Here is a 12,701-nt window from a genome sequence, read left to right as displayed (position 1 = left end):
AATTCTACAGCAGTTTCATCTTTTTATGACGTTGTTGACACACATATGAGTAAGTCTCCTGTAAGGTCTAGGCCAGGGACATTATGTTTGTACCTAGTTTTTAGCTTTAGATATCCATCTATATCTATAGACACCTGACTTGCTGTCTGTCTAGCTATGTTAATCTTTTATGCCCCAAACACAGCTGCAAGTAAGAGATGGTTAGTGATCTGTGGATTGCAGTGATCAAAATTATCTTTTTCTGGTTGATTTATGCCTTTTGGAAAACAGTGACTCAAAACTTGAAATAGTCATTAAAGGATGCCCTACTATATTTCTGAAAGTGTTTGTTTGGGGTATTTTTTTAACTTGCAATTGGCTCTAAAGCAAGTGTAGAGAAGTAAGTTGTCTGTAAAAGTTGATAATGTAGGTGTCCAAGGTAACCAAGGTGAGACAAGTCCTACTCTTTGAACATTCAGGGGAAGCAGATGTCTGAAACCAAAGTGCTGTTAATCTGCCAGACAAAAAAATCCAAGAACATAACCAGATGCAAGCAAACTATTGATGCTTACAGATGCGTAACTGGGATGTAGAACTATTTCTCTCATGTTAGATCAAAACAAGAAGTCATTTTCTTTTTTCTTTTCTAGAATGATTACAAGAAATTGTCTATGCAATGCAAGGATTTTGTAGTTGGACTCCTTGATTTGTGCAGAAATACAGAAGAAGTGGAAGCTATTTTGAATGGTGATGTAGAGATGAGCCATAATAATGGAGAACATGGTCGCCCCAGCCTTAGCCGCTTAAAACTCGCCATTAAGTATGAAGTTAAAAAAGTAAGAAATCTTGTTGACCAAACATACGTACCATGATAGTGGTATTAAATTATGCTATTATTAAATGTTTATGTTTTGATAGCCTATAACACTAGATTTTGCTCAGATAAAGTTTATATTTAATTATCCTTAGATGGAAAGTAATAGTTTGTGATGGAACACAGGGTCATTAAAATAATAGATATTTAATTAAAGGATTTACTGTTGCTGATAGCACATGTCTGCATGATGGGATTATGCTCATCAAGAAACTTTTTCTTATACCTTGTTAGTGCTCCTCTGAATATGAGCTCGAGTTGTTGCTATTCCAGCATTCTTAATGTACTCCATATAGGCGTTATTTTAATACTTTTTTTTCTGAATGCAATACTTTTTTGTGCTCCTTTTCTTTGTTACAGTTTGTAGCACATCCAAACTGCCAACAACAGCTTCTTTCAATCTGGTACGAGAATTTGTCAGGTTTACGGCAGCAGACCATGGCAGTGAAGTTCCTGGTTGTTCTTGCTGTTGCAGTAGGACTGCCCTTTCTTTCCATGGCTTACTGGATTGCTCCTTGCAGTAAGGTCAGTCTTTGAAATCTTGTAATGGCCTTTTATTAACTCCTGTATCATCTGTATGTAGAATCCAGTCTGGCAAAGATAAAGCATGACTATAAATTACTTAAATAACACTGTAGAAATGTGTTATTTTAATGGAATGGCTTCAAGATTGCATGTTAGGATAATCATAATTAAGAGAGGTAAATGTGTTATGTTAAAGACTGTGTATATTAAATTAAATTACAATGGCTGAGCAAGAGTTGCATTGTAGAAATTGTACTTCAGAAACAGAGTGAAACCATTCTTTATTTCATTGTTTCCCATTGATTCAGAGATAGGCTAAGCTCAGGCTGTGGGTTGATTCCAGTTACCTCAAAGGCAATTTTATTTTTTATTATTAAAAATTAATAGCTAGAAGTCACTGAAATGCAAATGCCCAAGTTAGAACAATCATCATCAGTTTTAACTGTTGACTTGTCAAGACAGTGCTAATACTTATTATCAGGAGGTTTTTAAAGCAGTAACACAGCCCCCCTTGCCTCCATTTATAATGAATGCACAGGCTGGATTTGGATGCTACCACTGTGTCTGTTTCAAATGGTATATAAAGTATGGAAAACCTTTCCACTGAAGAGGGATTACAGTCTCTGACCTCTCTGAACTTTATGTTGAATCTCTGTTTTATTTGGTCACAATCCATTTTAAGGGGACTCTGATGGAGAATTCCCTTGAGAATATATTAGAGAGAACAAAAGGATTCATGTAGGGTTTATTCAGTGGGTTACAGTATAGCACCTATGATTTTAGCAGCTTGAATCCCGTACACATGCAATGATTCTAAGGGAAGAGGAAGGTTGAAAGGGAGGACTGAGGCCTTTGTGTTGTTTTGGTTTTGTTTGGTTTTTATTCTTCTCTGAGAGGGGAAAGGTGGGCCTTTTTTGTTTGGACATGCTTTTCATTTATTTCCATCTGAACAATAAAGATCAGTTATATAATTTTCACTTCTGTGTATAGTGACTAGGATTTTTATCAATGCTTTTGTCTTACAACATGCCTTGAGATTGAACGTACTTCAGTAATTGCTTTTCAGCTCTAGCAGTGACTTTCTATTTGTCATTTTCCTTTTCCCAATGATTTATTGTATCTTAAAGTAGTTTTGAACCATTGTGCATTCTGAAGAAAGCTATTTCAGAGTACCTTTTTAAAGTCAAGGTTCAAAGGACAACATCCTTTAAGGTTCCACTTCCTTTGTCGCTATTTAATTGTCTCATTGTGCGATATATATGTTGAATGCTTTTTGTTTCATTACATTCTGCAAATATAAAGCATAATCCACCTTTTTTCACTAGTTCCTACTTCTTACCTTGTGCTTCACTCATACCTCAAATTTTGATTTTTTTTAATACGAGAATATTCACTCTTTGATTTCAGGATAGGATAGCTCCAATATGGAACATGGTCTGTTTCAGCAGAGTGTATTCTGTGTATGAATAGATGGAATTTTATAAATCTCCTCTCCTACTGAGATAAAGTACCCATTTTTTTTCCAAGTTTGGCACTGTAGGACACAGTGACAGAAGAGTGAAAATACTGACAGTATTTTGGGGGAAAATAACAGCTTGCAGTGGAGTTGTGACACATTTCTTTATATTCTGATGCCATGGCTCTGAGAAAGGCAAAAATATCTTCACAATATTTGCAACATCTCTGTCAGTTACCTATATAGCTGACCAGTTTTATGTTTAGGAAAATGATAGCTTCAGCTTGGACCACAGATATTGAATTGAGAGTTTCATATCTGACAGAAAATTCATAAAAATACATGGACAAAATCCTGTTGTTTTGAGAGGAATTCACCAGAGTCAGATGCTGAAAGGAATTAAAATTGCCTCTTATTTGGGTTTCAGCCAGCAATCCACATGAGGCACTTCAAAGTTTTGTGACCTGTTTGCTCTGCATTTCTAATTGGTAATTCAGTGTAACAACGGACATAATTAACCCCAAACATCTAGAATACTATTTTGTTACATGACATATTTAAAGAGTAAAAAATCTTTTCAGTTATCTCCAAGAATCTGTAATGTCTGTGATGTTCAGCTGTAATTAATAATAGAATATAGGATTTTAGTTTTATAAATTCTTAAGTAATTCACTCAACCCCTGGCCAAGATCTTTGAAATTTGAAATTTGAAATTGAATCTTCTTTCACTGTTCCCAGCCTCCTGGGTTGGCATTTCTAAAAAAAAATAACTTGGTACGTTCCTACATGTTTTCTAGAAGCATGTTCTGAGGGTTGTACGTATTCCTCTTTCACACTGTGGTAGGGGAAAAGAAATTGAACTCTATGTCCAGTATATGAGGAGCTAGGAAATGCTTTTCCTAAGAAAGTATAAGTATTATCTTTTCTGTTACCAGGCCTTTTCTCCTTTGTGACAAGTGTGCTACATAAAGTCCTATTTTATCATTTCTGTATCAATACCATACTCCATCACATTATGATACTGATTGTTTCAGCAGAGTCACAAGGGGAAATAATGTGAATCACTGACCAAGTCCTCAGTTATTTCAGGTGACCCTATATACAGACAGATACATGTTGAAGTATCCACAGTATAACTAGTGTATATCTTGTCCTAAACCAAACCAACCTACAATACACTTTCCAAAACTCTATAGCAAACCAAAGACTATAGTGCAAAGGATCAGAAACCAGAAAACAAAACAAAACAAAACAAAACCCAAACCCACTTAAATTACAGAATGAGATTCTGAGCATTTAGAAGACCATGTCTTGGTTTGTATGCCTTGGTCTGTGAAATGGGAGGAAACTTATTATGTCAAAATGCACAGTGAAAGTGACTCTAGCTTATAGAAGAGTCCAAACTTTAGAGGTTATGGCCTTGTCCTTACATGTTATTTTTAATTTCCCTGATTTGTACTTTCTGACCTATCTCTTCTCTGTAAAGAGATTGGGGATTTTAAGTGTCATTTAAAGATTTTATTGGATCACTGTTACGTGACAATGTCATAATAGCTTCCAGCATTTGTGTTATCAGTTCAACCATAGCCAATCCTACTTCCAGGGAGATTTTAGTACATGTACGTAAAAATTATTTTTGAGGGGTGGAAGAGAGGGCACTAGTAGTTCAGTCTTTTAAATTTTTTGAACAAGGCATGTATTAACATTACCTTCTTCAGTATCTTTTCTTCTTTTCTGGGTATGTCTCTTTCTGGCATCTTGTCTCCTAACTCATTTTCATTTGTGAACACAAGAATAATGCATTTAAAAGGACACTGGCAAGGTACTTTATCATTTTTCAGCTCTGCTTTGTTGTGTGTTGTTTATGAGTGTTCCTTACTAACTTGAAATAAAATCTTTCCCCATGACTGTTACCTGTTATTTTTGTGGTTCAAGCAAAATAATTGGTTGCTGAAGTTAATCTTATGAGGCTGATGGAATATTTTATCTAATAAAAGATAAATTAGTTTTATTGAATGAGAAAAGTAATTAATGGCATGGGTTTGCAAAACAATGTAATAGAGAAAGAAGATCAACTTCTGTGCCTGCTAACCTTGACAGTGCTCCTTTAACAGTATCTTCTTTTTACATTTGTCTACTTACTGCTATCTGTATTTGAGACCTTAGAATTGCATCCTTGGCTGCATTCTCTTATACTGTGTTTATGTAAAAGCCGACTGTAAGGTCAGAAAAAAGCTGACTTTGATATTGAAACAAGTGTAGCAAAAATGTGAATACAAAGAATTTATCTTTCTGCTTTCCCCTCCAGACCACAGATTGTTATATATTTCAGCTGAGATTCATGACACTTGCTTTCAATTCTTTCCAGGGAATTTTGGGAGAGATACTGTCTTAATCTAATATTGAAAGTATTTTTCTGCAGCTGCTAACCAAGTGAGCAAACTGAGACTTTTACTACTAATACAGGCACTCTCAAAATAAATAATTGCTAGAAGTTCAGCCTTGTGTGAGCTTGTATGGAACTTCAGTTTTTTAAGTGTCTCTCTAAACCATTTTAAAGTTGTTCTTATCCATGACATCATGACAAATTTGAGGATGTATCCATTAAAGAAGTCTGGAAGGAGATTAACACCCTATACAGAACTATAGATATGACCTTTTGAGGCCTCATGAATTTCTTTTTAAGGGAAAATAAGTTGGGAAAACTGCATAACAATTGTGCTAAGCTGAGTATCATGTCAGTCAGGAAACAGAATACTTTAGTCATAATTCACTTCTTGCAATGATTTAATGTTTTTAGTATAAAAATCTCATGGTCTTTGTTGCCATATATAGATGACTAGCATGTAAGAAATTCAACAACTATAATACATTTTTCTCTTGATTACCTACAACAGACATAGATGCCCCCAAATAATTACAGATTTATTTCAAAACACTGAGTTAAAAAGACATGTAAGGTGAAACTGGTAGGTTTTCCCTCTGAAAATAATAAATAAACAGAAACTTTTAAAGGTGACTGTCAGTATGGCATCATAGTAAACAACTTTTCCCAAATATTTGTTCCCGTATGTTACTGAAATTCATATTTATCTATGTTACTCTGCTTTTCTACACATTTTTGAAGAAGGCAATGAAATATCCATGTGTTTCATGACCTCTGTTGCAGCTGGGGAGGATAATGCGTGGACCATTTATGAAGTTTGTAGCCCATGCAGCCTCTTTCACCATTTTTCTTGGTCTGCTTGTCATGAATGCAGCTGACAGATTTGATGGCACCAAACTTCGACCTAATGAAACGACAGGCAATGTAAAACAACTATTTAGGATGAAAACATCGTGTTTCTCATGGATGGAGATGCTCATTATTTCCTGGGTAATAGGTAAAAAGTAATTTTCACTTAAATTTATATTGCCATGATTTCAATGAAGCTGGATCCAATTTAATCCTTTGCTATTAATTTTATGTATAAAAATTGCAACAAATGGAGTTTATTCATCTGGCTGCATTCCCACACAGGCCTCGTATTTTTTACTGGATGTCAGTGGGATTCACATGTGCTTAGCTAATCACAACCATTCAGGTTAGAGACTTAGGTGAAATCTACATTGTCTCAGTATGAATATATTCAGTTTTATGACTATCAAAGGAAAGCGTCTATGAGTTTTCTGGTTTGTTTTTAGCCAGGCTGTGTCAGCCCCCAAGGGGAAGGATTTCCACATCATGGGCCAAGTTTTTTGTGTCCAGTTGTCTCTTTCTTTTTCTCTTATTTTGGAAGTATGCCAGCAAATTGATAGTGTGTAGCTGGATGTGTTATCGACAAAAGGGAAGAAGAACATAGTCCCTGAACATTCAGTGGTAGATTTTTTTTTCCCAAAATAGGGATGAAAATAATATTAAGAATAGTTCTCTGAGCTGGCCTGTTCAGTTTTGTAATGTAGTAATATTCAGCATCAGAACTTGACCCTAAACATGTACCCTCAAAAATATTTTTCCCGTCTCATTCTTATTTACAAGTCCAATACTATTTATACCAATGGACCACATATTTTAAGGATCTGGCTGTTAGTTAAGACAGTAATATGGAAGAGTTAAATTCAAGCTAAGTAAAATCTGTTTCTATTCAAAAGCTTATTAATTTAAAATATTTTGCTTTTATGAGCTCTCTGTGATTGAAATGGGAGCCATTTGTACGCCAACTGATTTTTAAAGCTTTGAAAGATTGACAATCTTTATTTATTTCATCATAAAACTATCTATAAAATAATATCATTGTGTACTATAGGAATAACATGGCACTTAGATTTCCAAATAGTCCATAAATATCAATGTTTTCATCTGATAATAACAGAGTAAATAAGAATTTCCCAATCTGAAGTTCTAGTTTTCTAATTTAATCTTTTTATTTATTTCTCTGTTGTGCATAAGATGGTTTATGACAAAAATGGTTCAATGCATGCAGATGTAGCATAGAATTTAATTACTGTAATTAACATTATTGTTGTTTTTATCTGAAAATGCTAAGTTCCTTCAGACAATTTGATAAGTGCAAAAAAATAGTGACTGTTTAAATTCGTTTTTTTATTGTCTCTCTTTAGAATCCTATAGATGTAGTTAATGACTAAATAAATTTTATCTTTAAAAGGACAAGGATTTGCTCAATAAAAAGGATGCCATAAACTAATACTGTACTCCTATATTTTATTAATAAAGGAAAATTATTAGGAATCAGACACCTGTTCCCTGTTGAAGAAGCATTAGGTCTGATTCATACTTTCTTGCTGGTTTTTCACATGTATTTGCAATTGCAGTAAAAGGGACTGTACTCAAGGTATTCTGCAAATAAGGAAATGGGAGTTCTGCTATTAATTCTAGCACTGCTTTATGATCATATTAGAACATTTCTGCTCTTCCCCTCTCCTCCTGTCTCTGTAACAGATGGTAATGCTCATACCCCATTATTCTTTTTGAGAGCTTTTGTAGTTGTACAGGAAAAAAGAGATAATAAAGATCGTTTTTACTACTCACATGAGGAAGAAGTATTGGGATGTGTATGAATTGGCACATTCAAGTATTTTAGTTATGTGTTCAAACTCCCACTGACCAAAATTGTTTTGCTTTTGACTGCAACTTGGAGCATATCTTATATAAAATAAAATATCAAATAAATGTGAAGATTAAAAACCACACTGTTTTCTCTGTTCTGTCTTATACAGGCATGATATGGTCTGAATGTAAAGAAATATGGTCTCAGGGTCCAAAGGAATACCTTTTTGAGTTGTGGAATATGCTTGATTTTGGTATGTTAGCAATTTTTGCAGCATCATTTATAGCAAGGTTTATGGCATTTTGGCATGCATCCAGAGCCCAGAACTTCGTTGATGCAAATATGAAAGATCTGACAAGTCCAACACTGGAGCCCAACATAAAATACTACACCTTGGGTGAGTTAATTGTACATGATTAAGATTTACCTAAATAAACTGATGAAGATGAATTGATATTCTGCCAATAATTTAGTTTCTACAATAAACTGCTTGATAATTCCCATCCCTTCTTCTCTTTCTCATCCCTATTATTTGATCACAGTTCTCACAGCTCATACATTTATTTGGGGACTGTTCTAGACATCAGGTGCTGAAATGATCTAAGATTGAAATAACCCCACTGTCATCCCCCATTTTAAATATTACTATAAACCAGGTCCTTTGATCTGTTCAATTAACACCATGCTATCCTGCAAACATTTGTGTTGATACAACTGTAAATGTGATGTACTATAATGCAGGGGCAGAACTAAGCAATGAGATGCAGGAACTTCTTAAACCTGTTTTGCTAACATAGCCAGTATTTGCCTTTGCTCAGAGGCTTTTATATTATTTTAATAGTTCTCAATCCACTGTCTTTACCAATAAGAAATAAAAATATTAATAGACTTGCTTAGAACATGTGAAAAGTGTCTAGAAGCTATTTTGCCCAAATGAGGAAAAATTAAGTTCTGTTTACTGCCATCTTTGATCTTAGTTACCTGGGAAATCTGAGGTAAAGCTAACACAGGTATGCCTGCTTATGTGAAAATGTGCAGTCTTTTGCCATACAGACATTTTCTTATTTGAATATAGTGTGTAATAGGCTTTGCAATGAGGAGCTTAATAAACAAAACATGCACATACCTGTAAGAAACACACAGCAGCTAACAAGGCAATGAAAATGCACCAGCTGAGCCTTGTTGTGCCTAAAACCGGAGTAGTTTATTACTTTGTCAGGGTACATGAATATTGGCATTTCAGTAAGTTCCTTGAAGAGTATAATTTTCTGATGTATGTAAGGTCATTTTGACTAATGCTCAGCATCACTGGATATGAATGTATTATAAAGCTGTACAAATAACTGACTTTTTATTAATGGTTATGTGTTAATTAGCAGCTCAAATTACTATTTTTCCAAATGACAGCCATTGTAGTATAAAGTATTCATTTATTTTCCTGGCTTTACAGTAAAGTAAACATGGATAACAACATTCTGGGAGGAGAGAACCTATCTCTGATTAACCTCTTCTCCTTGCCTGAAGCACAATAGTGAATTGAATTTAAGTGTCCCACATCATCAGGCAGTGACTTAATCTCCATCAAGGAAGTATTCTGGAGGATATTGCTTTAGATCTCTGACACTTTTCTGTAAATATTTCTTTAAGTACAGGTTTGAACCTGAATTCTGTCCTCTGCAGCTGAGTGTGTTCCCTGTCAAAGACCAGTGTCACATTCACTCATTGATCTAAAGGGTGTTCAAGTAATTCGCACAAGTGGATTAGCTTCAACAGAGAGATTGATAGAGATGACGATAGAAAAGGTGATAGAATGAGTGTTCAGTGTGTGCCAGGAAAGGGCCATAACTGTTTCACTATGAGCAAAAAGATGAAATAAATAGAAAAAGTAGAGAACAATTATTGTTCCCACAGGTTTAGAGTTATGGAAGGCATTTAATGATTCCAGATCCCCACATCAAAACAATTTGTTTTGGGTAGGAATCACATTTCTAATTTAATTTATTCAATTGACACTGTAAGGTGAATTTTACTTAAATTCTGTAGCAGGCTGGGATTCAACTCCCAGAAAGTTACCTCAGTGATCGTATAGTCCACATTTATAATCAATGGAGATCTAATCAATACAGTCAGTGGAGCAGTGAAATGTTTCTAGTGCTACCTGGCTCAATTCAGCTGGTTAAACATAAGTGATTAGCACTGTTTGAATCACCCAGGGTTTCTTCCAGTTTTGTCCAGTTGCTGTTCCAAAAAAACCTCCCATAGATCTGTACAGATATCTTGAAATGCTAACAGAAATTCTCATCTTTTGTTTCTAGCCAGAATAAACTGGGATCCATCTGATCCTCAGATCATATCTGAAGGCCTGTATGCAATTGCAGTAGTGTTAAGTTTCTCCAGAATAGCCTACATCTTACCAGCTAATGAAAGCTTTGGACCACTGCAGATATCACTTGGCAGAACTGTGAAAGACATCTTCAAATTCATGGTGATATTTATCATGGTGTTTGTGGCTTTCATGATAGGCATGTTTAATCTCTATTCCTATTATCTGGGGGCAAAACAAAATGAAGCATTCACAACGTAAGTACAACTGATTAAACTATGATGAGTGTGGGCTGGTTTTATGGAAAAACAGTTGCTTGCGTTGTATGTGTTAAGTTTAGCAATCATTTTATAAGATTTGTATCTCTTAAGCATTTGTCTTGGATTAAGTAGTCATTTTCTCTCTTGTTCTAGTGCTTAAAGGATATATTTGAAATCAGGGCTTGAGCTTCTGATCCTAACAATACCATAGTAAATTGGGAAAGGCAGGCTGGGAAGCTGAGATATAGTTGCCCTTTATGTGAGAGAGCAACCAGAATGCCTCAACGTTTGCCTAGGGATAGATGAAGAGCCAGCGAGAGCTTACAGGTCAGGACTAGAAGGCGGAACAGCATGGGTGATGTTGTAGTGGATGTCCGCTACAGAATGCATGATCAGAAAGACAAAGCAGATGAGGCCTTCTTCAGACAGCTGGAAGAAGACTCACACTCACAGAATCTGGTCTTCATGGGGATTTTTAACCGCCCTAATACCTGCTGGAAGGAAAGTACAGCAGGGCACAAGCAATTGAGAAGGTCTCTGGAGGGCACTGACAGTAACTCCCTGACACAGCTAATGTGGAGAGGAGCTTTGCAACACCTGACTTTTACAAACAAGGAAGAACAGGTTGGGTATGTGAAGGCTGGGAGCAGCCATGGCTAACCCTGATATTGCGGAGTTCAGTTTCCTGAGAAGAGAGAACAAGGCAAATAGCAGCATCACAACCCCAGCCTTGAGGAGAGCAGACTTTGGGATTCTTCAGGGGAGAACCTCATGGCATAAGGCCCTGAAGAGAAGGGCAGTCCAGCGAAGATGACTGATTTTCAAGAATGTCTTTTCGGTGCTCAAGATTGGTCCATCTCAATGGGCAGAAAATCAAGCAGAGGTGTCAGGAGGCCTGTGTGGTTGAACAAGAGTTATAGGCTGGTTGTGATAGACCAGCTGGTTGTGATGCCAGTCAGAAGGACCTCGAAAGGCTTGAGAAGTGAGCTGCAGGAATATTGTAAAGTTCAACATGGGGAAATGCCACATCCTACCCCTTAGAAGGAAGAACCCCATGCATCAAGACAGGCTGGGGCTGACCAGCTGAAAAGCAGTTTGGCAGAAAAGGAGTCAGGCGTCCCGGTGGACCATGAGCCACAAACATGCCCTTGTGGAAAAGCCTCCGGAGCTGCACTAGGCTCAGGACGCTCATAAAAAAACAGAAGTACCTCAGACCCCTTCACAGATGGGCTTATGTCAGATGATCTGGCACTGCAATCTGTAATAGCACTCCATGCACAGGGCTTGTTCCCAGGGTTGTTCAAGGATTTCAGGACACAGGCTTGGGAGCTTGTGGGACAGCATTCTGCCTGTGAGGGAGTTTGGCACGGGTATGTCAGAGTGCAGCGTAGCAGCTCCCTGCAGCACATGGGAGCAAGTCTGGTTCCTCCATCATGTGCTGCTGACATCTGTAGTTGAAGCAGACTAATCACTGCAGTGTGATACACATGAGAAAACATTTGTAGTTTAGTTCAGACAATTCTGTATAGTCTTATGGGTTTAAAAAAAATGTAAATCTAATTCCTTTTTCAAGGACTGCCTCTTGATAGTTTCCAATGGCAATAACCAAGTCCATCCTGGGAGGAGAAAATATATTCCTTTTTGTTTTACTATTTCCTTAGCTGCTCTTTTTTTCCTCTCCACCCTAAAACTAGAAATTCTGAATTTACTGTCTTTCAGGGCTTATTTGGCATACATTTGTCATGCCTCTCCTTTGTAGCTGTGATTTTAAGATAAATCACTGCAATGGAAACTCATTCTTCTGTGTGCTCTGCAGCTCTTGCCTTCTTCATTTCTGGCTGTCATGATCTTCAAGCTATTGCTGTTACGAGGTATACACAGCCAGGAAGCAAACGTGGCTAAGAGGGAAAATAGTGGATTTTCTTTCAGTATTATTAGTTCACACAGTAGTTAAAGTACCTAAAACTACAAAACAGTAAATTCACAACGAAGAATTAGGGGGAGTTAACTTTTTTTTTCTTAACAATAACATGATAAAATCCAAAATTCGATTTGCAATGCTATGTCTGCATTTTTAGATGTGGGGATCTGAGATCTCTTCATCAAAGCAAGAGAAAGTATGTCTTCAAACAGGTGGAGATAGATAGGAAAAAGTACCTCAGAGGTTTGGATTTATCTTTATGTGTGCATATATATATATATATAAGCTGATTAAGAGGAAATACATGTATCTAAA

At 36.3% G+C, this 12,701-nt stretch overlaps 1 protein-coding gene across 1 annotated transcript in view; it reads left to right on the top strand.

Moving 5' to 3' along the window:
• Positions 1–12,701, top strand: part of TRPC6 (transient receptor potential cation channel subfamily C member 6) — an 84,788-nt gene that overhangs the window by 58,811 nt on the left and 13,276 nt on the right. The window contains exons 3-7 of the mRNA XM_061374642.1: positions 630–815; positions 1,214–1,378; positions 6,004–6,217; positions 8,052–8,279; positions 10,198–10,462. Coding sequence (XP_061230626.1) covers positions 630–815; positions 1,214–1,378; positions 6,004–6,217; positions 8,052–8,279; positions 10,198–10,462 — 1,058 coding nt within the window. The remainder of the gene's footprint in view (positions 1–629; positions 816–1,213; positions 1,379–6,003; positions 6,218–8,051; positions 8,280–10,197; positions 10,463–12,701) is intronic.

This window comes from Neopsephotus bourkii, unplaced genomic scaffold, assembly GCF_033783945.1.
Source record: "Neopsephotus bourkii isolate Nb327-2 ecotype Australia unplaced genomic scaffold, CSIRO-AGI_Nbou_v1 NB_1638, whole genome shotgun sequence".
Classification (NCBI taxonomy): Eukaryota; Metazoa; Chordata; class Aves; order Psittaciformes; family Psittacidae; genus Neopsephotus; species Neopsephotus bourkii.
Note: the sequence above shows the minus strand (reverse complement) of the source record. Positions and strands in the feature narration are given on the sequence as shown.